Source organism: Coloeus monedula, assembly GCF_965178545.1.
Source record: "Coloeus monedula genome assembly, chromosome: 5".
NCBI lineage: Eukaryota > Metazoa > Chordata > Aves > Passeriformes > Corvidae > Coloeus > Coloeus monedula.
The window spans coordinates 1,145,484-1,171,875 of record NC_138785.1 but is presented as its reverse complement, the minus strand read 5'-3'; the positions used below and the strand labels follow the sequence as shown (position 1 = coordinate 1,171,875).

At 50.0% G+C, this 26,392-nt stretch overlaps 1 protein-coding gene across 1 annotated transcript in view; it reads right to left on the bottom strand.

Moving 5' to 3' along the window:
* SHROOM3 (shroom family member 3) overlaps positions 1-26,392 on the bottom strand; it is a gene marked incomplete at both ends in the record, with an annotated part of 112,291 nt that overhangs the window by 7,848 nt on the left and 78,051 nt on the right. The window contains 4 exons of the mRNA XM_082282482.1: positions 2,399-2,475; positions 4,610-7,847; positions 9,936-10,067; positions 17,741-17,869. Of these exons, the coding sequence (XP_082138608.1) occupies positions 2,399-2,475; positions 4,610-7,847; positions 9,936-10,067; positions 17,741-17,869 (3,576 nt within the window). The remainder of the gene's footprint in view (positions 1-2,398; positions 2,476-4,609; positions 7,848-9,935; positions 10,068-17,740; positions 17,870-26,392) is intronic.

The following is a 26,392-nucleotide window of genomic DNA, read 5'->3' as shown; positions in this document are numbered from 1 at the left end:
ATTCAACTGTCTCCAAGAACAAAGCAAGGCCAAAAAATGCACTATTTTGACTATGGAGAAAATTAAAAAAAGCTCTTGCAGCCTTGGAACCATGTTAGAAGAAAGAGCTCCCTCAGACAGGCAGGTGTGACAAACACCAAAGCCAACACATTCCAACTGCAAGCGGATGTTAAGGCTGCAAAGGCAGCAGATTGAATTATTCCTTCCAGGTCTTTAAGGGAGTTCTCATGTGAGTCTGAGAAACAGTGTCTGGCCTTTGGAGTGAGGATCCTGCTTGGAATCCGGAGCCAAACCTATTTGCCTGTCTGGCTATTTAGCTGGCAAACAAACTGAGCAGTAATAATGGCACTGGCAGATGCAAGAGAAGGTGCCTGGAACCACAAGGCCATACCATAAACCAGTAAAACACAATAAAGCTATACTGCCAGTGCATTTTCTGTTCTTGAGATGCATTGTCAAATAATCCCCACACTTCCAATCTGTGATGCTGGAGACATGGGCCCCAAATTTGTTCTCAGAGGTACTGGTACAAATTAAGAATAACTCTGTCAAAGACATGGGTCGTTCTGGCTTTATTCCGCTGTGACTGAGAATAGAATTTGGCAGCCTGTGCCTGGGAGTGGGGAAACTTCCCAGACAGGCTGCTCTTGGTATTGTCTGTGGTTCCTGGACAGTAGCAGTGTGTATTCTTTTCAGATGCTCAGTGTTTGTCGGGAGCGCCAGATGGTGATTCTCTAATTCAGAGATCTCTCCTACTGTGGAAGCAACTGTGGATTCTAGAACTGGTGGAGCAGTTCCCAATGTTGTATGACACCTGGGGAGCAGAGGAAGAGCATGTGGGACTGGACCAAGTGACTGCTGACCAAGGTTTTACTAACTTAACCATCTGATCGTTTTCCTCCTCAAGCATGAGAGGCGGTAGTGATGGTCCCATCTCCTCTCCAGCACAGGGGGCAGCTGTGTCCCAGTGAAACCTAGAAACGTAATTCCTACTGCCTGCCTTGCGTCCCTGAAGGGCCCATGCATGGCAAACACTTCTATCCTTTTGTTTTATCTTTTGGGAAATCCAGTTCCGAGCAAGAAGAGAAAGCTCCCATCTCCCAGAAGAAATGTGCTTGCGAAGCATGTGGGATGCCTATGCTGCACAAACATCATAAAACTGTTAGTAACCAATGATCTTTGTGCAGTGAAGCATGAAAATGAGAAACCTGCATTTCGTGCCCCAATAAACTTGTTTTCAGTCTGGGTGTTCAATCCCATTACTTGGAAAATAGGATGGGGAAAGAAAACAATAAAAGGAAGCCACAAGTAGTGATGGAGCACCAGGATGAAATGCTATCTCTAGGAGAGAAGGGAGGCAGGAGGAACTGAAACAGCTGCATTGTTCTCTTAGGAAAACACCAGGAAAAAGTTATTCCAAATCAAAGTAAAAGGGTGTTTTAAATAATCCTACAAGGATGTGCCTGAAGGCAGATTGAGTCCCTTTAAAACAACATTTATGTGTTCTTGGGGGCAAAAATGGCCAGAAGTAAGATCAGGCAGAATAGGAGCCTTCCTCTTCTTCCAGCTGTCACTCCCTGACCCAGAACTGCATGGAGAAACCTTTGGAGACAGCAGTGTTAACTCCCACTGTGACCACAGAGAGAGCTGGCATTTACTGCAAGTTTGTGAGGAACAGAGCTCCTTTGTGAACAACGCTTTTAGTCCTTCTTGATGGCTTTTACTGTAATGGGAGTTAGCTGTTTGGGCACTCGGGGCTTAGGGCAAACATCTATTTATTATTTAAATGTAAATACAGCACTATCAACTTCAGTTCTCCTTAACTTCAAAACAATCCGGGGCTAAGTGGAGACTTACGTAAGTCCTAAGATGCCGAGCTTTGTGCTTATACTTTTCTATTTTTAAAAACATTTCTCTCTCCCCTGTTGCTGAGCAATGCATCCTGCTTGGATGAAGGGAAGCAGCCCAAACGCCAGCTCCCAGCTGAGCATGATCAAGGACATATCCTGGGTTTAGTCCCTCGCTTTTGGGGAGGCAGCATCCTGCAGTGGATAAAACCAGCCAGCATGCAACATCTAGGTATTTTTTCCTTTTGGATCCTTCACTTATGTTATAGCATCCAATGTGAGTTCCAACAGCAGATCAAACACATTCTAGAAGCTATGTAAGTGGAAATTTGCTGCATAAATGTGCTCCAAGATTACATGAAGAGATAGTAAATTAATGGCTGTAATGAAAGAAAAAGCTTGTAGCAACTCCTCCTAAGTCTGCTGGGCACAGCACACCTGGAACTGTGTTTGTGCAGGTCTCAGCTTTAGACAACCCATGACAACTGCTGCTGCAGGGGATGGCCAGAGCTGGTCCTGCAGTGACAAAGGGGACATGGACATACACTCACCTGGCTCCTGAGCTGACCATGTAGAAGGGGTCCCTCACCATGGGGCTGAATTCACTGCTCTCCCTTCTCAGCAGCTCCTGGGGTACCAAGACAGCGTCAGCAGCGAGCAGAAAGCAAAACAAAATACCAAAACATGGATGAGAATGCCTTCCAAAGCCTGAGAGCAAGTCATTCCCCATGGCTATCCACTCCTTCCTATCTCTAAACAAATTCCTGCAGTGACAGTGCAATGTGATTTGTATGCACCCTGAAAGGAACGTTAAGCACTGTACACAAGACTCTGAAAAATGAACAGTGAGTGAGGCAGAGGAGTCTGCTGCTAAACTGGAAATAAACATTTCCCACAAAAAAATCTGGAAAGGCCAAAAGAAATCTAATAAATAATAATAATAAAATCACCCTCTTGGTTTGGCTTTGTCCCCCATGTTTATAGCTGTGTGTTTGCACTGGACGTGGATCAGATAGAAACCTATTGAAGAAAGCACTTCAACATATAATTCCCTTTCAAACAGACCCTATGGATCGGTGTATATGCTGGAAGTCAAGTTAGGATTTAAGAACAGGATTTTCACAAGTGCCTTGCTGCCCATGGAATTAATCCTTGTTCCACAGGTGGTTACAGCTAAATCCCTCTGGGAAACAGCCGTAAGGGCTCATCCCTCTTCAGCACCAGAATTAAGACTCTGTGAGGAGGTCTGCTGTGCTGTTCACCCTCTTCCTCAACTTGGCTTCCAACAGGCAGAAACTCTGGTTTGGCTGCTGAATGCATGAGCAGTTACAAATGAGCCCCAAGGGGGAAATAAAGATTTTAAGAACTGCCCTGTACCTCCTGCCTGATAGAGCTGGGCTAGGAAAAATGAATTGGGGCTGCTTGTCATCCAACCTGTCACTGAAAAGTACACTTTGGTGATTTTTCTCTCTCTGGATGTCTGGTTTTCTTGCTGCTCTGATGGGCAAGCATGACAAAATGGCACAGATGGGTCTGGTGCCTGGCTGGGGTGGAAAAATACTGATGGTGGGATGAGACAGGGTGGTTTTGGAAGTGCATTCCGGTCACTTGATATTCACAAGCTGCTTTTTTAATTCACTCTATTTAAAGACGTGGTGTGGGAGCTGAGGGCTGCCGAGGGAGGATGTGTAGACTGAAGCACACAATGAGTTTGGGAGGGCAGCTTCTTCCCCCCACCCGAGTTTGGCCCATTTGTGAGATGCTGCCCAGAGCCTCCTCTGTCACTTGACTCAGGACCACTTTGTTGCTCATGTATAATCTGTTCTGGGCCAGAACTGAGTGCAGGAGTAGGAGGAGATGTCCTGGATCTCAGCTGCCCTGTAAGTATGGGAGCCTCTCCAAACACTCAGCTGATTTGGGGCTAGGAGCCTGTGCACACATTGTGGTTGTTTGCTCCCTCTCTCCATGATGAATGGAGCCTGGTATGGAAATGAGATGGGGCAGCAGACCCAGCACTGCTGTAAATCCATGCGGCTTGACCAGTTGCAGTTGCCTAAATAGGTCTGAACAGATTTCAGCCAGCTGAAGAGCTGGCCTGGGCAGTTGCTCTTTAAGAATTTAGCCTGGTTCTACTGTTAACCATCATCAGAATCAGTTGAATTCTCCATTTGTGACATCAGTGCGATGTTCCCAACCACCAAGCAGGGGACATGGAAGGGCCAGGGTCTCGTTCAGTTTTCTCTGTCATGTTTCCCTCCAGGGCTGGAGGCTAAACATAATGGTTATTTGGCAGTGCCTCTACCAAGCACTTCCCAGCACTGTCAGGCACAGTGGGAGCCAGGGCAATTCCAAGCAGCCTCTAATCCTACTTTGCACAAGGAAAATGGGCTGAGGCAGAACAGCAAATCACCACCTTAGTGGAACACTCCACCATAAAGGTGCTCAGTGCTTCTCCAGTGCTGCTCGCAGGTAAGGACAGCCCACCTCAGATGGGATGTCCAGAGCAGCAAGAACACACCAGCATATGCACTGAAATCCCAGCATCCCTGACACCCCCGACACAGCCCAGCAGGGAGAGAGCTGAACCCCACCAGCAATCTTTTAATTAACGCGCACTAAGCTGCCTCAGCATGTGATGAACCTGTCTCTAATCAGTGGAGTCCTAGCCATGACTGGACATCAGCCTGTTCTCCAACATCCCCCCACATTCCCTGGTTCCCAGAGTCCCGCTTGTGGGCGTACGTGATCCCGTTGCCACATACCTGGTGTTTCTTATCCGCTGTGGGAGACGACCTGGAACGTACATGCACAGGGACTGGCTGATTGTCGTACCTATCAAGCAAGTCTTCCACAGACACCGATTTTCCAGATTTCCGGGCAGTGGAGGATGTTTCAAAGACCTGCTCCTGCTTCCTATAGCGAGGCTGGCCCTGCATGCCCAGTGGGTCTGTCTGAGTGCCTTTGGTGAGATCTGATCTGGGTCTGTAATCCCGGCACCTCTCGGGTTTGGGCCCACTGGTGACCAGGCTGTCCTGGCGCCCTGGCATCTTCTCATCTCCACTTGTGTCCAAGTAGTCCATCAACCCAGGAGGAAGGGTGGAAGACATCCGTCCTGTCCTGGATATCCGCTCTATGGACTCTCTGTGGCGGTAGAGGTTCTGGTCCTGGAGGGAATTCATGCTGGAGGCGGAGGAAAGGCTCTGGCTGTCAGGGCCACCCAGCTGCAGGTAGGAGCTGTGGGAGCGCTCCCGGAGCAGCCCGATGTCTTGCGAGGACGGCCGTCGCCCCATTTTGCGCTCAATGTAGTCGGCCAGGGCGTTCTGCTGGAGCTGCTTGAGCTCCGGCTTGGACAAGCTAGCTGTGGAGGAAGCTTTGCCGTCCCTCTCGAAGATCTTGCGCCGGTCGGCCACCGTGTTCTCTGGGAAGACAAAATGGATGCTTTTCTTCTGCAAGGAGAAAGGTGACGGCTCCCCGTCTGACATGCCCACCTCATTCATTTTCTCGGGCTCCGAGTAGGAGCGCTTCTTCTGCTCTGCCGTCAGCCGCTTCCGGCCCCCGATGCGCACCACGTGCTGCGTCCTGGCGTAGTCCAGGCCAGAGAAGCCGCCTTCCGTGGGTGTGATGCTGTGCCTCTCCTTGGGGGTGTGTGGGGATGCTGCCGTGCTCCTCAGGCCCACGTGGGCCGAGGCAGGCCTCTGGGGCAGCTTCTTGGGCGTGCTACCGAACGGGGGGCTGATGCGACGGAAGGAAGTGGCCCTCAGCACCCTGGACTGGGCATCTTTAATGCTGTTCCTGTAGGCCCTGTTAAACGACGTGTCCAGCTGCAACCCGTGCGCATCCTGGACGTTATCCTTCCAGAGGATCTCCTTCTCAGGCTCGCCTCCCAGCTGGAATGTGCTTTTACTCCGTGGTAGCTGAGCTGCCCTTATTTGCACCTCATTTTCAGGACACAGGCTGTAGTACTCACTGGGTCTTGCATGCTTCACCGAAGCCACCATCTGCAGCTCTATGGGGCGCCAGTCAGCCTCTTCCAGCTTCCCGTTCCTGACAAAAGGGCTGGAGCCCCTGCCTGGCTCACTGGGCAGCCTGCTCCTCAGGTCCTCTGGGCTGTGCATGGAGCACCTCGTGCCGGAGGGCTGGCTCGTCCTGCTTGGCCCATAGTGCTGGCCAAAGCTGGGAATGCCAGCGCTCTGGGGCCAGGGAGAGCTCTGCTCCCGCTGCTCAAATTTGTTGACCTTCTCCAACACCGAGCAGCGGGGCTTGCCAGCCTCTGGTTTGCTGTAGGGAAAGCTTTGGGTGCTGCTAGAGCTGAGCCGGCTCCTCCCAAAATCCAAGGTCTTTGGGAGCTGCGGAGAAGGGGGCTCTTTGCACTTTGGCTCGGCAGCATGGAACAGAGCCACGCTTGTGCCCTCCTCCTCCTGCCTCGTGAAGGCCTGTGGGTCCGCATCGCTCCACTGCCTGTGCCCCTGTTCCCTGTGATCCTTCTCCTCTCTGCTGCTGCTGTTCAGGAAGGACAGTTTGGTGTTGGAATAACCCTCACCTGGCTGCGTTTCCCTTAGCTCGGAGCTGCTTTGCCTCCTGGAGCTCTCTGGGATGTTCTGCAAGGAAGAGAAGCCATACTGCTTGGCCTTGCTGTGACCCCATGGGTGGGGAGCAGCAGCATCTCTCTCGTTTACCTGTGCATTGCCACTTTTGTCCTCGTGCGATCCAGGTGTCCAGTCCTCTTTGGGCTGGTAATGGGTTTTCCTCTCACTAGCATCCTTCAGCTGGGGCTGTGGAGCCTGAAAAATGGCCTTGGACGCCTGTGTGCTACCTGGGGTCTCCCAGTGGCTGTGTGCTGCCTTGTAAGGGGGTAACAGCTCCTCCTTTCGCGGCGCAGCCAGGCAGAGCTCCGGGCCTGCTGTGCTGGGAGGTTTCTGCTGGACGAGTTTGGCTTCATGCTTTCTCTCAGTGGCGGGGGGCTGGTAGAAGATGGTTGACCTGTTTGTAGTGCTTTGGTTTCCATTCTCATCCAAGCCCAGGGTGCTGCTGGCTACGGCCTTGTCATAAGAGACTGGGAGGGCTGGGGAGTACCCACTTTCTTTGGCCAGAGCTGGGTAAAGCGTCCCAGTGCTGCTGGCAGAAGGCCGGGGCACCTGGGCGTAGTGCGGCTCCGGGGAGGGAACAGCGTAGACACCGGTGGGCAGCAGGGGCTGTCCTGGCTGGGCTGCCTGGGAATAGCTCTGCTTGGGCTTCATGGTGGGGCTGCTCTCCGGGCTCTTCTCCACCACGGTGTGCAGGTGCCCTTCTCCGAAGGGCGGTTTCAGCAGTGGCCCCTGGGACAGGGAGCTGATGAGAGGTGCCCAGGCCCCTTTCGGCTGGGTCCGGCTGGGCTTGTTCGGCTCAATGCCGGCGCCTGAGCCGGGCCTCTCGTGGTGCCTGATGGCTGCGTAGCTGTCGCTGCGAGTGGGAGGCAGGGGGGGTCCCTTGGGAGGCTGGCTCTTGCTGTCCGAGGGGCCCTGGGCTGGCTGTGCCCAGGAGGAGGCCGCGCTGTGCCGGCTGAAGGCCTGGAGCCTGCCGTGGCTGCGGCTGTCCGGGGAGGCCCGGGCGTCACTGCTGGGAAGCAGGGCCGAGGGCTTCACCTCGTACTCCTGGGAGATGCGCTGCTGGGCGTCGTACACCGTCCTGACGTAGCGGATGTCCGCCTGCCTCATCCCCTCCGGCGGCCCCCCGCGGGACTGCGCGCTGTCCGGGGAGCACGAGTGCTCCTTGCCGAATGGGGCCGCGGGGTACTCGGGGATGCTGGAGTTGGTGGAGAAGGAGCTGTAGGCAGAGTCTCTCTTGCTGTGGAGGTGGGAGAGCTGGTCGATGCTGTTGGTGGATTTGGCCGGGGACAGGTGGCAAGGGTGGTAGGCAGGGGAGGAGTGGTCCAAGCTCTCCATGCTGCCCCGGGAGCTGTACTGATCGGGACTCCTCCTCAGATAGCCATGCTCGTATGCAGAGAGATCGCTGGTGGAGGAGCTGGGGGACAGTGAGAAAAGAGTGAAAACCAGCAGAGGACACGCACAACAACTTATAAGTGAGCTCAGAAGCAAGATGTTTAGTTTTGAGATGAAAACCCATATTTGGGCCTTGCTCCATCCCCTGTTTGGAGTCATCCCAGTTCACAAAGAGGAACTGCTTGACATTGCAACACATGGCTCTTACTTACCACAGAAGGGTGGGAGGGAAATACAGACAGAAAGACAGTGCATCTCTGGAGCCAGGGAGGATCGACCCCACCCAGCAAACCCATCCAAAGCCCTTGGAAAGCTGAATGAGCACCGATGCCACCAAGGAGGAGGAGAGAAGCACAAGGGGCATTCTGGGGGGAGTCTAATCTCTTTCTTTTTTCCCCATTTCATTTCTTTTTATGGAGATGAAGGCTATACCCTGGCAGGCTTCCTGGAAATTCAGCTGTCCCAAGGATAGTTTGTTTGCTGCGAGAAAACTAAGCTGACAAGAAGAGGAGAGATGCATGTGCCTGTGCCTGGAGGAAAGTGGGGTGCAACCATAGAAACAGTCTGAGAATTCCCAAGAAGTCTGCACTGCCACCTCCTCATGTAGCTCAGCAGGTGCAGGTACATCTTGGCACTTCCTCTAAGGTGTCCAAAGAGGAATCATAGCCACCAGAGAAGTGATCAAAAAAGAAGGGTATTGAGAGATCTTTCTATCCTTGGGAAGGGAGCTCTTTGTGCCAGTCACAGCCCCTTTTTCACATCTCACAAGGGGACATGATAAATGTGTGCGGAGTTTGCCCTGGCTGATCTCCCCTTCCAGATTCAAGCGAATACACTGAGCACTGGAGAGTATAGCCTGAGGATTTCACTCTTCTTCCCTCTCTTCCCAGCTTCCCTTCCTCAGGTACTGTTTTCTCTAGTTCCCTGTGCAACTACATGTGCTGTCCTGGCAGAGCCACAGGGAAGCAGCAGGAAGGGACAGGCTGTGGCAGGGCAAGGCCCAGAGCTGGAAGCTGGCTCCAGATCATATCCCAGACAAGGGGCAGACCCAGGGGAGAAGGCTGCTAAGGATGAGGAAAGGCAGAAGGAAGCCTGCTCAACCGCAGCTCTGCAGAGAGATGCAGAGGAACACAGGCAGGAAGAGATATGGCAAATCTCAGGACAAAGCTGGTTTACTCATTTAAATGCACCACTCTATTTTGGATTCAAATAACCATCTCCCTGGCAATGCCCAGCACAGCCCTAGCCAGCTGGCCACTAGATGTTCCCCGTGCACCTCCTCAAGCACCCGGGAGACAGAGCCATGCTGCCAAAGGCTCTGCCAGGAACTGCCTGGGAAGCAAAGCCCCTTGGTGGGAAAGGAGTACACTCCAGCATAAGCTGTGCTAAGGCCACAGATCAACACTCTTTATTTTCTGCAACCATCTCCTCACTTTCTTTAATGCTTTTTTTGTCTTTCCTCTGCCAAGGATCAGTCTTGCCTGTAGAAGAAAGTGATGTTTCAATCCCAGAGGCTATAATGGAGAGTTTGAAACCTTTCTGCCTTTTCAGGGAAAATCTTTCAAGGGCAGAATTTAAACTTATCCCTCCTCAAGCTGCCCTGCACGTTCAGTTATGATAGAGCTGACTCCTGCAGAAAGCCACTGCCAAACCAGGAAATCCCTCCCTGAACTCCTCACCCTGGGTGCACTGTCGCTGATGCGCTGTTGGCTGCTCCATTACGCTGACAGGCTCTGCTACCTACACCCTTTTCTTCCATTTTCAACAGGCTAATTTAGACTTTGGATTTCTTTTCCTTTTCTGGGAAAACAACCATGCTGTGTTTCTATATGGGGGAATCCGCAGAAAGCTTTATCAGCATCCTGACAGTGGGCTCCCATCTTTGTAGGAAGGGGGATTTTTAAAGCAATTAATTTCCTAGCTGCTGATCACCTCAGGGAGGAAAACACAGCCACTTTATCAGGGAAACCAAACAGGAACTGAAGCCTTCCTAACTCTAATGCAAACCCTGGCTGTTTGTAAACCTGTCCAGCTGTATGGAGGCAACTGGTACCATCTTCCCACCACACCTTTGCCCCCTCCCTTCCCTCCACAGCTGTGTGGTGCTTACCTGGAGTGGTAGGACTGATGCCAAGGGATGCCAAGCGTACCCTGAGATATTTGCATCATGCTGGGATCGGGTTGGTTCTCCGCGAGTTTGGTTGAATGCCAGGAGTGAGGTCGGCCTGGAGTTTCACTCCGCCTGGGTGAAAGTAGGAGTTTGCACATCAGCAACAGGCCAGCTCTCTCAAGGAAGGTGGATGTGAACTTAGCACCAATATTTAAAAGTGCTCGTGCTCATTTGTGTGGTAGTGCTACTTTTTAATCCATTCCAAGCAAATCCCACAGTAACCATGTGTGAATATCCCTGACATTCCCACAACACACTCCCTCTTGGACTTGCACAAGTGGATCACCGAATGCCATGAGGAGGTGGAAGCCTGCAAAGGGACTTTTGATCTCTCCTCGGTGCTGCTAAAAATGCAGGATGAGACGTGACAACCAAGGGCTGGCAATATGTGTCCCTTGCATCCCACCCAGCCAGACAGCTGTCCCCAGGGTGTGTCCCCAGGAGTGGCACGGCACGGCTGCCCTTCGGTGCCTTCAGTCACCAGCGCCAAGGCCTGTGTCTGTCAGCCCTGAGGGAAAAAACCCCACTGACACTTTATTTAAAGCACAGAGTGGTGCAATGGAAAGTCAAAGCAGGAGATTAATGATTGAGTCCCCTGAAGAGGCCACAGAGACTCTCCTTTGCCCCACCCTTTGGCTTGTCCTTAATCCTCTTGCTGCTTTCCACGAGGGATCTCTCCCCTGCTCTAGCACTCATTTCCACCGTTTCTCACTCTCTCCCTGGGAGAACGAGGAGCAGCACTGGACCCATGTCCTACTGAAATGTGACAGTCTGCAGGACAATTCTGACTAAATAAATGCAAGAGGAGGATATGACACCCCTTTAGTCTTTCTCTCACTGAAAAATTCACAGTACAGCATGTCCTGAACACATCAGTACATAGATTAAAATGCCCTTGGCAGACGTAACACAGACACTGAGAGAGGATTCTCCCAGTACTGCCTAAGATTGGGAAAGGAAATGGAATGGGAAACTGCAAAGAGCTAAAAATGCTTTTTAGGGTCAGGTCCTTTCCTAGTACCAGTTAACATCAGCACCTGCTGATGTTCTACAGCATGGAAAAGCAAAGGCAGAGAGTGAGAGGGAGAGCCATTTCTCCAGCGTTTTTTCCATACAGATTTCAGAAGTGCTGCTTATTTTTTCATCATCTGCTAAAAGAAGGAAGAAAAAGGGACATGCTTTTCCCTTTAACATCTGTTGTGGCAGGATTGTCTTAAGGAAAACTGGACTGGAGGTCTGCAAAGGGCAAGCTGAACCCAACACCATTTTACCTTTACATGTATAGGTGTGTTTAAGACAGAGCTCTTCTGTTAAGCTCCTTGCCCAGAAAACAAGGAACCTGGACACTGCCAGATGGGAAGTTGGCAAAACTGTTTATTAAGAATAACCCACATTCTTGCCTTTTCCACTGCAGACATTCAAAGCCTTTAAGTACTTCGGTGGAGTACAGCCCTTCAGCATCAGTTTTGGCTTGGGAAAATGAATGATCCCATGCAAAGCATGCTATCCCTCGGTTTGATCAGTAAAAACCATGAGGGAGCCATGTAGCCAATCATCTGAGCCACAGGTATTTTAAACCCTTTTGTCTGATATCCTTGTAATGATACCACACATGGACAGCTCTGAATTGCAGTCAGAAGACACACGGTACCAGCTTACCAGCTCTGTGTGGGATAACCTTGCACTATTTCCACACCTACCCAGTCTTGGAAACGTGGCAGATCCTGATTCATCCCAGACAAACTGGCTGAGTGATAAAACCTGCAAATGCAGCAGCTAATGCCTGACTTGAGTGAAGACAAATAAATCATTAGATCTTTAACCGGTGTTACTTTGGTGTAGCTAAATTGCCTTCAGCAAAACCAGGAGCAACAGCTGACACTTTGGCTCAGGAGGCTGTAGGATTTAAAAATGCAGAACTGTAATAACAACAACAATAACAAACCAACCTCATCACCTTATCTTTTATATATTCTGTACTGTACTTGTGAAGGCATTAGGACAACCTTATTACTGAAAAATTCTCCACTTCAGATAATAGACAAAGTGATCCCTGTGTTGTAAATGCCAAGGCTGGAAAAAGACACTCTTGGCTCCTCACGGACACCTCCAGTGATCAGATAACCCGGGCATCCGGGTCAGGCTGGCATCACAACAAATGCCTGGGAGCGAAGATACCTGGAGAAGTCAGCGAGATGAGACGCAAGGCTGGCATCTAAATGGCAGCTGTAACACAGACTACGGGCTGGATACTGCCAGTTCACACTGTAGACTGGAAGACAAAGGGAAAGGGAGAGTCTTTAATCTCGTCCAGCTGCCGTTACCTGGCTGCTCCCCGTTGCTGTGCCGGTCCCAGTGTTTGTCGACGGAAATGTGCCCGGTCCAGCAGAGGCTCCTCAGTGGCAGCCTGGCACACTCTGGGAGCAGTCTGGGCTCCAGGGACCACATTCACATCTCCGAGGCCCTTCACCAGGAACAGCTCTGCAGCTTTCTCTCATTAGGAAGAGCTGAATGTGCTCTTCTCTGTAATCTCTGGGGATTATTTTTATACTGTATGCAAAACAGGAATGGAACTTTACAAAGACGCTTTGGCACTAACTCTACAAATGAATCAGCATCTGAGGCTTTCTTCACAGTATAACTGAAAGGCTGAGTTATCTTTTTCTCAAGGTTACAAACTAAAAGCATCCAGAAAAGTGTATTCAGTCTGATTCCTGTTCTTCACATACTGTTCCTTGCCAGTTCTGGAGTACACACACAACCTGAGTGCTCTGCAAGTTCAGAAGTACCTCAAGCCCAGCATCCTTCAGGAGTGCAAGTCCTTCAATGTGAAAAGGCCCATCTTCAACCAGAGCAAACAACCCAGCTTCTTCAGATTGTCATTTGCATTCTTTCCACATCCTTGGAAAGCTAAAGAGTGAAAGCCAGAGATGGATGTTGTGGCTGATTAACCAACACTCAGGGTCATCAATGCCCCAATAAACTCATCTTTTTCTACTCCCGCAGAGCTCGCGGAGAGTTGCTTTCATCGTTCTCACATTCGTCAGAAACACCATCCAGGTGCCTGAAAAGAGAACTGTGAACAAATTTTCTTGTACCACTGACCTCATGCTCATTTTTCTCTGCCCCCAAAAGCTCCAAACCCCTCCTCAGCAGAGACAAGGAATGCTGAAGACGAAGGCAGCAAAACCTTCCAAGGAGAGCAGAATCCACTTGCAGATCCAGGCAGGAGCAGTGGTCACTGGGGCACATCTCCATGATCTGGGGGGATGGCTCTGACGAGCGGCTGGTGTCAGTATGTCCAAGGAAGATGGGACAGGGCAGAGAAGAGAACTAAGGCCAGAGGGTCAGTCTGCCATCACTCACAACCACAGTCCCTGTGGATGTGCTTTCCCCCAGCAGCTGTGTGGCGGGGTGGCTGTGTGGGACTTTGCTGGAGCTGGAAGGGATAGCCATGGCCTAGTCCATCACATGGGGAGGTGGGAAGGGATGGGGGCCCTGCAGCAGAGACCCTCCTGCTATAGGAGAAATGAAAAATTTGGATGCAAGTGCAAAGCTTGTGCCTCCTGGATCTGAACCCAAGCTCTGAGTCACAAGAGAGAAAGCCAAGAGGGCAGCTGCCCATCCTTACCATGTCATCCTCGCAGCAGTCAAGATTTCAAGCTGGTGATAATTCTAACCTAATAAAACCCATGTGGCATGGGCACTCTGTCCTGAGCCATATCCTGCTGCATGCAGCAGCAGGATCTTTGTACATGGAGAGATCCTGATCCCAGAAATTCACCTGTGCCCTCCTTCCAGGGTGAGTGTGCACCTGCACCAACAGAAAGCAGCAATGACCATCTGAATTCTCACTGGGATGGACCTGTCTCCAAGATGGACACACTAAAGGAGCGGGAGCACAACAAGGAGATGTTTTCCAGACATCCAAATGCATGGCTGCAGCCTCTCTGCCCAGCTATTAGGCAGGAGATGAAGGAAAAAGTAAAGCACTCAGAAGCCTATTAGGATTTCGACAGAGCAAGGCCACAATCTACTCAAAGCAACGTCGCTCTTAATTAAGGTTCAGTCATGGTTCTAAAAATAAGCAGAACAGACGAGGCCAATTAGAAAGGAGTCGGACCAGAATGGCGTCAGCTTGATATGTCTTTCACTAAATCTCTCTTTTTAGGCTCACAGAGCCCTTCTGGTAAATTCTGGGGCAGGAGGGACCTGGAGTGAGCTCAGTCCCTTCACAGTTTTGACTAAAAAGAAGGAAGACTCATTAGAAAGACCTGAAGTCTGTGAAATGATATTTCACATCATGGATCTTGGCCAACAGTGTCTCCTCATCTGTAGGGGAAAGGGAGAATCATACCCACACCCCCCACCCCTCAATGCTTAGATGACAACTTTCCCTAAGTAAAAAACACACTGAAAAACCCTTCACTTGAGAACACTTGGGTGAAGTGTGTCAATATTCTCAATATTCTCATACCAGGACACAACCTGCTTTTCCATCATATGTTCATTTTGCAGCTCCTAGAGAACAGCTCCCCAGGCAGCAAATCCCTGTGGACTATCTCACAGTTTTTAGCAGTTTCAGTCTTAAACCAAAAGAAAAGGGAAAAAAATCCCTTAAGCAAAACCCTTCATGCCAGTTCAGGGCTCTGTCGCAGACCGGTCCAGCCTCACTGCTCTCTCCAGCTCCTTTCCCAGAGGCAGGCGTCGTGCCTGTGTAGTGCTTCCAGCTGACACATCAGACACCCTTTGTTTTTCCCCTTTGATAAGCATCACTGGGGAGGTCTGGGTTGCATCACACTGGGCCCTGAGTGCCATCTGGGAATTGGGAGACAGGTACCAATCTCCCTGAAGTCTCTCTGGGATCAGGAAGAAGAGAATCAGAGGTTTCTGCTTAGAATTCCTACCATTACCATCACGAACTCTTTGGAAAAAACTCTCCACCATACCACTGGGAAGAAAATCCCTGTGTGGAAGCAGAGATGACAACTGTCATCTAGATGTGCATCTAGAGACAGACTTTTTCTACCGGCTTTTCCTGAAAGAAGTGTGTTCAGCCACAGGCTACAGATGGAAGTGCTGGGATCGCTCAGAGGTGATGGCAGCTGTGAGCAACGGGCGCTCCTTCGTTGAACTTAGGAACAGTCAAACATTGTAATTAATGATTATTGGTCCTGCAAGTCACACCTCTGTGTTATCACATATCTCTGGGAACCCCCAGGCTATCTAATCCAAGAAAGGCATTTATCCAGTGTCCAGCAAAGGAAACAAGGAGTGCAGAGCTCGGAGCTGGGCTGTGCGCTGCGGCTCCGTCTTCCCTTCACCCCAGTGCAGGGCTGACAGGCAATATTTAGATTGAGGACCTTTCCCTACACAAAGAAAGGGTCCCACTGGCATTCCCTGACACTAACCAGACACACGCTTTGACAGGAACAGAGGTGATGTATACAAACTTCACTCTTCTTGATTACTGGGTTCAAGGACTTTGTCCTAGCAGGATCTTCTGACAGCTTTCTATTTTGAAGACAGCATTATCAAGCAACACAATAAGTGTGATTAAAATTGCAAAATGAGGAGTATTTCAGATCTCTATTTTGTGAAGCGCTTGCCACCAGGATAGTCTATCTGCGCTGTTCCCACAGGACTGCAGCTTGGACATGGAGAAGCCAAGAGAGCCTTCAGCCTGGTACTTAGACCATGCATAGGTTACAAAGAGGAGCTGGGGAGCACGGGATTAAAGACTCTCTGCAACTTTCCTCTTCTTTCTATAATTTTACTGTTTCCTTTGCTGCAAAAAGAGGAAGAAAGAACACACATGGAAAAGAAGCAGCTGACTGACTTACAGTCTTTGAGAAGGACCCTGTTATTCCCTGTCTTCTCCAGGGATTCACATCATCTCCCAGAGCACGGGCAGAAAATCCTAGCGGCCAGAGCCTGCAGTGGCTTCCCTGCCCGTGGCTCTGCAGAGCTGCACTGATTTATCCAGACTGATGAACCAGTCCCACAGGCTCAATTCAAATCATTTTTTCTCATTCTTCTCTAGTCAGTAAATTAGTTAAAAAGACAGAAACCAAGCATAGCTTAGATTCTTTCACACCCCGATATCCAACACACAGCAACTTGCAACAGGAGAGACTTGGAAACAATGGAAGGAATGTGTTTTCCTTGCCTCATTCAGTGCTTAGGAGGAACTGGGTGGCTGGCAGCAGGAACGCTGCTCCGTGAGCCCGATTATCCAAATGGAACGTGGACAATGAGGCACGGCAGGTAACCAAGGGGATCCGCAGGGCAAGGCTTCAGGCAGTAGCTGGGCTCTCCCCTGAGCTACAGGGCTACAAATCACAGGCAACGCTCGTGAGCTCCACATCCAAGTGCTCATGGAGGAGGGAGAAACGGGAGAGAAGCAGCAGGGCCTTTAGGAGGATGTGTGGAGGTACTCGCACACATTTGGGGGGGTAACAGGGTGAGTCAAACGTACCGGGGAACTGCACCCCCTGCCTGGCTGAAAGCAAAGGCTGCTGAGTCTGAAACACCCTCCCACAGGCACATTCTTACACATTAAAGCAGCTTCCTGTTCCTAACTAAAGCTCCAGCCCCAGTTAAACTGAGATGTGCAGACACAGCCTCCAACACTGCCAGAAAAGTAAAGCAAAACATTGGCTCTGCACTCAAAGGCAAGTTTATCCAAGCGAAACACTCAACTCTGGAGCTTCTGTGAAGGTCTGCTACTAAATTGATGGGCAAGAAGGAATTACAGAGGGCATACGGTGAACGACTCATTGCTGTAGAGAGGTGGTAGATGTAGGGGAGCTCCTCTCCCAGATTCGCTGTGGGTCACATACCCGGGGAACTGCAGAGTCCCACTCCTCAGTCAGAGATAAATTCCTCCTCGATAAAATCAGCTCGAGGAGATACTCCAGCCTCTAAAATCTGCTCTATCCGAGGCTGGGTAGGGTCAGCATCCATGACTGCCTGCAGTGGCCAGAAGCTGGAGCATCTCCACTAAGGTCAGGGAGGTTGCTCCAGAGCTGCATCCATGCCGATAAGATCAGAATGTGGAATTCCCTTCTCAGCTGCTCACTCACATGCACTGGGCCACATTTCCTTCAGCTCCTTCAGCATTTCCTTCAGCATAGCTTCTTGACTTCAAATAAGTCAAGGTCTGGCCCAAAGGCAGTGCTGCCAATAAAAGCCACTGCCTCGACTTCATGGTACAAATCTCAGAAGACTGAGACACAAAAATCTATGAGGTCACCCAGATTACATCTGACTGATGTAAGAGGCTCTTTTGATGCCAGCAAAAGCTCTGCTTGAGTAAATGCTGTCGGATTTGGTCCTAAACTGCGTGGACAAAGGAAGGCAATCAGGCTCTGCCACAACACCAGCCAATCCAGAGCAGTTCAGGGAACTGATTTCTGAAGACATTTAATCGTTCAAAAATGCAGACAGGTACTCAGCAGTCGTGAATGCCAAACTCTCACAGAAACTCCCAAACTTGGAAGAAGCTAGGTGATTTTGGAATGCCAGGCACCTGAAGCTGGGAAGTCAGAGAAGACTTACACCACTTCTGTGGAGATATTTTGGTTGAGCATTTCTCATGGCCTTTACCAGCACGGACAAAAGCTTTTGAGGAGGAATTTCAGCACTCCTTCTCCGTGAGTGCCCCACAGGCACACTGGCAGCCAAAGCCGTTTTCCACTCGGTCTCTGCAGATGTTGCAGGGACACAGACAAACACATTCTCACCTGGTCTTCAGCCGTAACTTGACTCCTGCTGCCCACGTGGCTTTGCTGGGCCGGAAGTCAGCGGTCACGCCGTCCGGGCTGAGCGGGCTGGGAGACAGCTCTGTGCATCCCTGTGCTGCATGCGTATCCCTGTCAAAGGAAAGCAAGGACGCGTAAACACCACCGCGCAGAACCTCAGCCCTTTTAGCCAACGCTTCATCAGGATTTTAGGAAAGAGGGCAATGCACAGACCCGGAGGGCAAGGCAGGGGCCTCAGGCTAGCTTTTACAAAGTGTGAAGTACATGTCACAGAAAGCCATGTCTATCCTTGTTTTTCTCCAACACGGCCAGTGCTCAGCTCTTCGAATGTCCCTCATGACTGTTTTGGAGGAGCTGCACAATCCCATGGCACACAGGAGCGAGATCAGCTCCAGCACCCACGGCACAAAACGCATTATCCCGCAGCTGCATTTGGGAACCCTAAATCCCCAACTATGTGGTTCCACTGTGGGATATGCTTTTACCACATGTAACCACCTTATGAGAGCTCAGGGAATGCTCTGAACGCACAAGAGAAAAGCCAAGAGAAAGGTCCACACAGTGAGAGGGAGAAAGAGAAACCTGTCCTGCCCCCTGTACTGATATTTTCACAGAGTCAGCAAACACATATTTACCCTGCTCCAAGTCACACAAACACCGTGTAACCATCGCTTCAGCTCCTTCCTTCCCCCTGGAACGCTCCAGTATTCCCACTCGCTCCCACTTTCAGCCCTGAAGCGCGGAAGAGATTTGAAATTCCGGCTTGCTCAAGGAACCCCCACGCTGAATAAAAGCGGGGCTGAAAGGCCCCCCGCGCCTCTCCCTGCCCGCGGCAGGCCTGGCCCGGGATAAGCTGGAATTGCCTCTTGTTGTGTGCTGAGCCCACATGCCGGCATCTGGGGCTTTGGATAGCTGAGATGGCTTGGATGCCATTCCGGTGAGAGACCGGCCGTCTTTGTGTCCGGCTGGGTCCTCCCCCGCGCTCCCTCCCCGCGCCCCCACGTGCCAGGCAGGAATGTTAAGCCTCACACTGCGGATGAGATGCAGCAGGAAAGCGCAGCAGCACTTTCACCTAGATTAGGGAAAGCGACTGGTCCGGACGGGCCTTTTTTTGCTTGCCCTGCTTATCTTCATCCAGTTTTTACCCCAAGTTCTGCCTTGGCTGCCTTTTCTTTCCATGTGCCAAATCCCGTCCTGCTTTGTCTCTGCCACTCCTCTCCTCTGAGATGATGTCAAGCCCCTGATCAAACTTGAAAGGTTCCCTTCCCTGCTCTCATTCCAGCCTCGCTGTACACCAGGAGCACAATCTCCTTTATTGCAGCCCTGGGAAGTGCCAACACCCTTAAATGCTTCGATTCTCTTTGCTCACCAAGCTTACCATCAAAAATTACCAATTTCCAGAAGAGATTTCACTGCACAACACGGAAAGGACAGAAGGCCTATGACAGATGAGGATTTAGAAGATTGCATATAAGCAATTTATCTACACAAACAGGTCTACGATTTTGTGAGCAAAATATATTCACAGCTTCAGCGTCTGGAGGACAAAGCCCTGGGCTTCCCTGCTTTTTTCCTAAAGAGCAGAGTTTGGCTCTGCCAGGCCACACCACAGCTGTACTCCTGCAGTGGGGAAAGCTGCTCATGCCTCCTCTCCGGCCAGCTGTCTCTGAGGAAGCCATTGACAATATTTAGGGCTGGGAAACTGCCCCTGTGCCAAGAAAAGAGTAATCAACAGCCTGAGGAACTGATATAAGGGAGCAGTAAGTGCCTACAGCTCCCCAGGCACCACAGCCCAGTGATCTTTCAGCACTTAGGCTGGGTTTTTTTTCTTTTTTAAGAAAAAACAGCTTTTGAAACATGTTAAGGAAGCAAGAGACAACACAGACTCTGAACTGTGCTGCGAGCAGAGCTTTCTGAATAAGTCCCTTCCAAGCATTCCCATATGAACCCACACAGCCTGACCCTCCACGGGCAGCCCCAAGCAGAGGGAGGGAGGATAAGCAGCTTGGGTGTTCCCCCTCACAGGAGCAACCCGTGCTTGCCAGCATGCATAACTTTGGGCTTTACCTCACAGAGACAAAGACACGTTAATTAGTGTCTCCACGGGCTCTGGAGGTGCTCTTGGGGGGAACAAGGAAATGCAACGGAGTTTTTCTCGAGCCTCTACAAAAACTGTAATTGCAGAGCTCCGTGTGGCACGGCAGGCTCAATAAGAGACCGAAAACTAATCAGCCAGTCTAGAAATAACAACATTAATCAGGCCCAGTGGGAACACAAGAGATGAGGACCCTTCCACCCGGGAAGCACACCCACCTCAGGGACGGAGCACAGCCAGAGGGACAGGGATGTCCCCTGTGAAAGCACAGCTGGCAGGGCAGGGAGAAGAGCTGAGGCCAGCCAGGGCTGCAGGGCTGGACACCTCTCCAAACAGGACCCCAAGCCCAGCACCTGTCCTCCCCTTGCAGCCTTCTGCCTAACCTGGCTGCTTATCCCAGAACTTTTTCTGCGGCATGCCTAGCTAAGGCAGCTCAGTCTAACAACCAGGAGGGTGCTAGTCCCTATAAAGACATTTCTTTCACCGTAACATGGTGACAGCCACTCTTGTACAAAGGTGCTGAGGGCCTACCTTTCCTCTTGGCTGTCCTCACACCTTTCTCCTTAGAGCGGTCCTTCTCCGAAAGTTCCAGCTGCCCCGGGACAGCTCTCCAGCTCTTTGTGCAGCACCCAGCCCGATGGGATGCTCTTAAAGCCTGGGGCTGCATTTTATTTCGGGATGCTGCAAAGGGCCTCACAATTCCATAGCTAAAAAGTATCCCTGGCAAGGAGGGGCCTGCAGTTGTTCCTTTTGTTATTGAGTTGTTTCTAAAGCTCTCAAGTGGGAGACAGGAAACCCAGCACACAGAGTCTATTTAAAACTCCTTTACCTCCCACCTGAGGCTGGCAGCTGCCTCTGAAATCTTTCCTTTTCTGCAAAGTTCGTGTTTAATTATGAATTGTTATTTATACTTGCCGCTTCCATGGTCCCTTTGGTATTTAATACCACACATGTCCATGTGTACACTCTGCTCGGCTTTTCCCTCATCTAAAAATATGGCCTGCTTGGATATTTTCCTTGCTGCTTGCTTGACAGTGAAAGAACACAGTGCTAGAGATTTAGGGCTTTTTTCAAGGAAAGCCTCCCTCAGAAGTTTCAGTGCCCCCTCCAGAAGAAAGGCAGCACCTCCTGACCCCACATCCATCTCTCCCCACACGGCCAGCACGGCCTTTCCACAGCAGGCATCTGTGAAACCCTCCCTACTTTTCACCACCTTCTTCAGAGCTCTTCAAGAACGCATGGGTGGCCTTATTTTATATTAATCAACTCCCTAGAAGACTGGTTTGCCAGTTGCTGCCATCTGATGTCTCATGGCCTTCCCGAGCTGCCACAGTCCCTGCAGGACTCAGCTGCTGTTTCAGGGAGATCCTTTGCCTCTGAGCAGGGCTGACTCTGAGCTCCTCTGGCCACTTTATCTGCCTCCCGTGCTGACCTCCTGTTACCTGCTTACTTGGAACGTTTCACAGCACTTATCTTAACCTTTTGGGCTCCTGGCTCTTCTTCCTCACTTTCTTCAGTCTTCCTTATCCTTATTTACAACCGTCACATTCCAACACAGATTGGTTTTCTAAAGCCAGCCTGGACAGAAAGTGTGGGTGGGTGTCTCTGCCCAGCAGCTCTCCCAGCAATTATCGGAGTCTGCAGAGATCATATTCTTAATTAATTAAACTCCATGTTTCATAACAATAGTTCCCTGAGCAATGGCAGCAGCAGAAATCACTGCTCTCACTGAGGAAATGATGCAGTGCGAGCTCAGCTGCCTGGCTGTAATTCCCAAAGAGGAGACAGATTTTGCACAGAGAAAAGGCACAAACCCAGCTTCGGAAGTTTTGTCTGCTCATAGCATTTCTTTTCCAGCACAACAGCCTTACAGTTCTCTGGCTGCACTACCATGCTGTACCCTGCTTCTTTGCTTAGCTTCCAGGGATGAGTCTAGGATATGCCTGAGATCAGCCATAAACAGCACCTGGAACTGTCTAAAAATTAACTTTTAAAAAATTTATTTTTCAGAACAGTTATTTTTTAATGGACCCACCTCTTGAAGCCATGATAACTGAGTTTAAACTGATACCTGCATGCTGCCATGATAATAGATGACCTAAGTCCCAGAGGATCCAATCCCCAAATGTTAATGGGTTTAGTAATTTTTAGTATCTTGTTACCTCTAAGTCCAGTGTTGTTCTAGCAGAGAGGATGGGAGATTAAATTCTCATTTTAAAATAATTTGGGATCAACAGGAGTATTTGTAACCACTGTCAGAATTAAAAGCTATCCTAGAAAAATACATGCTCACACAATGATGCTTCTGAAACCGAGATTAAAGCAAGAAACTCTTCTTCCAAGTTCTACAGCTATTTGTAGGCATTTCCTGATATTCTTCCCTTTGTATTGAATCAGAACCTAAGAGGAAACCCCCCTCCAGTACAGAAACAGCCAACAGCACATCACAGACACAAAAATATGGAGAAGCAGCAACAAAGCCAAACTGGGCTCTGACAGGCAGGAAGGACCCAGAGGAGTTAAAGCTGCTAGTTTATCCTCATAGCACCCCACGTTATACAATGTCACAGGGCAGCCTGAGATCCCCAGCTCAGCCCAGTGACATAAGGAGAGCTGGGCAGCTTCACCTCTGGCTATCCTCATCCTGCAGGCAAGCTCTCAGCAGCTGATGCGCCGGAATTACATCTCCTTGGGAATGCAAACGCCACCTCCACGGCAGTCCCCCATCTCCTGGCAAACAGCAAGCCCTCCTGTCTCCTCCATGCTGTCAGGGAGAGGGATGCAGAGGGAGAGAGAGACCACACTCATCCCAGGCACCGACCTTGCCCGTGGCCATCCTGCTTGGCAGATCCTCCCGCTCCGCCTGAAAAGACTGGATTGCTTACGTATTTCTTATTTTGTTACCTCCTGTGGCTGGTCCAGAAATAGCCCATAATCCACATCTCTGTCACGCTCCCAGAATCTCCTTTAGCTGCACTGGAAGTGCCCTGTGTGTCAGAGCACAAAGGCCCAGGTCCTCTCCTGGTAGCAGCAAGGTCTGCACAGGTTTGTTACTCTGTGCTCACGGGACCCCCAAGCTACACCAAGAGCCAAGACCAGCTGGAAACACGTGGGCAAAACAACTTTTTCATGAAAAAACATTTATAAATTGCACTGAAACCTCTCACGCTAATAATCTCTAAAACATTTGCTGGAGAAAGTCTCAGTCCCTGGGTAAAACCTCTTGCTTGTGACTCAGGATATTCACCTGAGATGAGAAACAGCCAAGTTTAATTCCACAGTCTAAATAAGGCACATGAGGAATTCAAGGCTGGTTCATGGATCCAACAGGAAGCACATTTTCATCCTAAGCAGAGCAAGACAGAGTTTGGAATCTCAATAAGGCTCTGTTGAGCACATGCATCTTGCGACTGAATTAAACATTCTTTCCAGAGATCTGCAGCAAGATCCAAGTCTCAAGTAGAAACAATAATATCCATGTCTGGGATTCAGATGGGTCAGTAAAGCTCAGGGGAAAAAAAAACCATGCAACCCTAACCCATTTACAGTGCTGCTGGCTGCTGCTTCTAAGAAACGGGGCTACTTAACGCACATTTTCTGTACACATCACAGGCACATCCACCCTGATACCTGGTAAAACAGGATTACTAGAGCTGATCTTTGTGCCATAAGCCAATCACCAAAAGGGAAAAGAAGAACTTTTCCAGGAATGGTGCAGAGGGGGCTTGTGCTTTTCTACCTGCACAGGCCATTGCTTGAAGGCAAATTAAAGACATCACAGGATGGCGAATTTTAGATGGATACATCCCCCATTCAGGCACCCATCGCTTTCAGTATAACGGCTCCTACATGGAGATTCCGAGCACGCAGAATTTCAGGGCAAACCAAGAGAGGCTGAGAAGTCACCTGGAATTAATCCAGACTCACAGCTTTCCTTCTCGGAGGGCTCTTCACTCAGGCAACTCCAACTTAAACAACCTCAATGAGCGCTGACCTTCAGGTCCACTGTGAAACAATCTGGAGAAAGGACACCACGTTTACCCTGTGCAACACTGTCTAGTCCTACTTGTCCAGCATTTTTCTGGCTTCCCCTTTTCTCTGGGATTGGATGGGTTTTAGTTGACCTGACCTCAATCCCACAATCTGGCCGCACTGTGTTTGCACAGCCCCACACAAACCAGCTGCTCTGGCTCCGTACCTGTTTGCAAGCAGAGAGCTGAAAGGAGCCCTGGCATTCATTTGGGTTCCTCACTTCATTGGCCAAGGGATCTTTGAGAAAATGAACTGCCTCTTTGTCTGGGAGAGAGCCCTAATCCCCGTTTTGCCCTGGAGGATTACTGGGTACTTAGAAAGGCACTCACATGCACATTTTTGGTTCGTGCCAGCTGCATTTGGGCCCACAATATGCAGCGTTCCCTTTGGTCTTTAGCTTTGACAATAGGCATTCCACTGCACCCAGACCTCGACCCGGAGACTGCCACCCTTTTAAAGACACCCTAAATCCACGCTTTCTGAATTGGGGGCCTTCCCTGCTTTGCATGAGCAGTTGGCCCTCGGAGGCAGCTGGGCACACAGCCCTGCAGCCCACAGTCCTTTCTTGTGCTGCCCAGCCGGCATCGGAGCGCACAGTTCCCTGCGTGGCTCTGCCAAAACGACCTGGATCCTGGCTGGAAGGAAGAACCTGTAGGGCTCAGGCTTTAGCTTTTATCCCTAGTGAATTCCTGGCTTTTTGTAATAGAGGTTTACGATTATACTCTATCACAGCTTGTGGTTTGTGCCCCAGTACCACCCAGAGAGACTGTTTCCAAAGTGTGCTCCCTGCAGCTCTGGCCCAAATCTTTCTAGGGCTGTGGCTTAATTCTCAGAAGTTCTAATTCAGGATGAAGTTCAATGGAAGCAAAGGGCTCTAAATCAGTACTGACTTGAGCAGCACTTTGCCTGCTCAGGGAAGATCTCACCTTCTCAGGAGGAGACAATTGAGAGGTGACAACTGTCCTGGTCTGTCAAAAAAAGTGGCATGTCATCCATCCTGCACCCCAATTCTACCTGCAAGCGAAATGCTTTCCTGCAACTTGTGCTCAGAGAGCTTTAACCTCCTCAGAAAACAGATCTACCTACTTATTGTGTCAAGACGGAAGTAAAACCACAGAGAAATGATGTTTTCATTCTTTTCTACCCCACAACTAACAGGACTATCCTATAGACTTGCTCTTGACCATTACCGAGCGTCTCTTGAGGTTTTTCAGAGGCGCCTTTGGGGACACTACAGGATCAGCTTGGGGAATCAGAGCATCCCCTCTCCTCATGGGCTGTTCAGGACCAGGAGGCTGTGAGGGACAATCCTTCAGACCTGGCCATAAAAGATTGGGATCAGCTCTCTCTGTGGTGCATCAGATGAAGATGATGCATGGCAGCGCTCATGCCCCCTAAGGAGGAGGATCCTTAACACACCTGTCTCTGGAAGGACCAGGGACACCACACACAGGTAAATCAGCATCCTGACAGCTTCTGGGGTATCCCCACACTGAATCGTGTGGATCTAGAGTCCTTCTGTATAAATGATAACATTTAACTTCTCTTACATTACACACACCAAAGCAGAAGATGGCTCTAAAGGACAAGTGTAAATGAAATGAAAAATGTAACTGCAGCTCCTACAAAGAAAAACAGCCACAAGGAGGAAGGAAAAGCCATGCTCATATAATATAAAGATTAGTTTCCATTTTAGGATTTGGGAATTGAAACAATTCCATAGGAAAAGCCTGCAAACCCTCCATGCTGAAACAATAGTTATGTTCACAGCAAGAGATGCAATAGGCAGAAGATATTTCCCCACAATTACTCTTTTTACACTCACCCTTCAGATCAGCAATGTTTTCCAGCTACAAAAGGACCATTCTGGGAGGGGGTGGGTCTGAATGTCAGGCAAGACATATCCTACCTGGGACCTGGCCACAGGGTGCAGATGAGAGACCTGAAAGGCAAGCCCAGTCCTCACTTGGAAACTTTTCCACCAGCAGCGTGGAGCTGGGACCAGGCTGGATCTGCTGGTGCAGCTCCTAATATGTTCCATACAAACCAAATGAGGTCAGTTCAGACCAACAATTTAAATGGTTTAAAGCTAAAGATTAAGGGAGTGCTTACAGGAGCTGTTCCAGTGGCGGATGGACGAGGTTTCTGATACTATGAGCAAGTGGGGCATTAACCTCTTCCGCCAGCACAGCTGGATCTCTCTTCCTTGCCTGCACTGGTGACACCCTGCACTTTAAGGAACACACCCTGAAATTTTAGCCCAGCAGCTCTCCTACGGAAATGTGGATGTTACCAAAGTGCTGCAACAGTGACTCAACTGCGTTTTGAAAAACTGGTCTCGGTGATTTGTACTAATGGAGTGACAATCTGAGCATCTCTTCAGAGCGGGCAGAAGAAAGCCTCATACTCATATTTGTCACAGGCACAGTGGACACCTAGCACCAAGAACTCAACTCTGCAGCTGAATTGTCTCTCAGCTCTCTCTAACCTGATTATTTGCAGTGCTT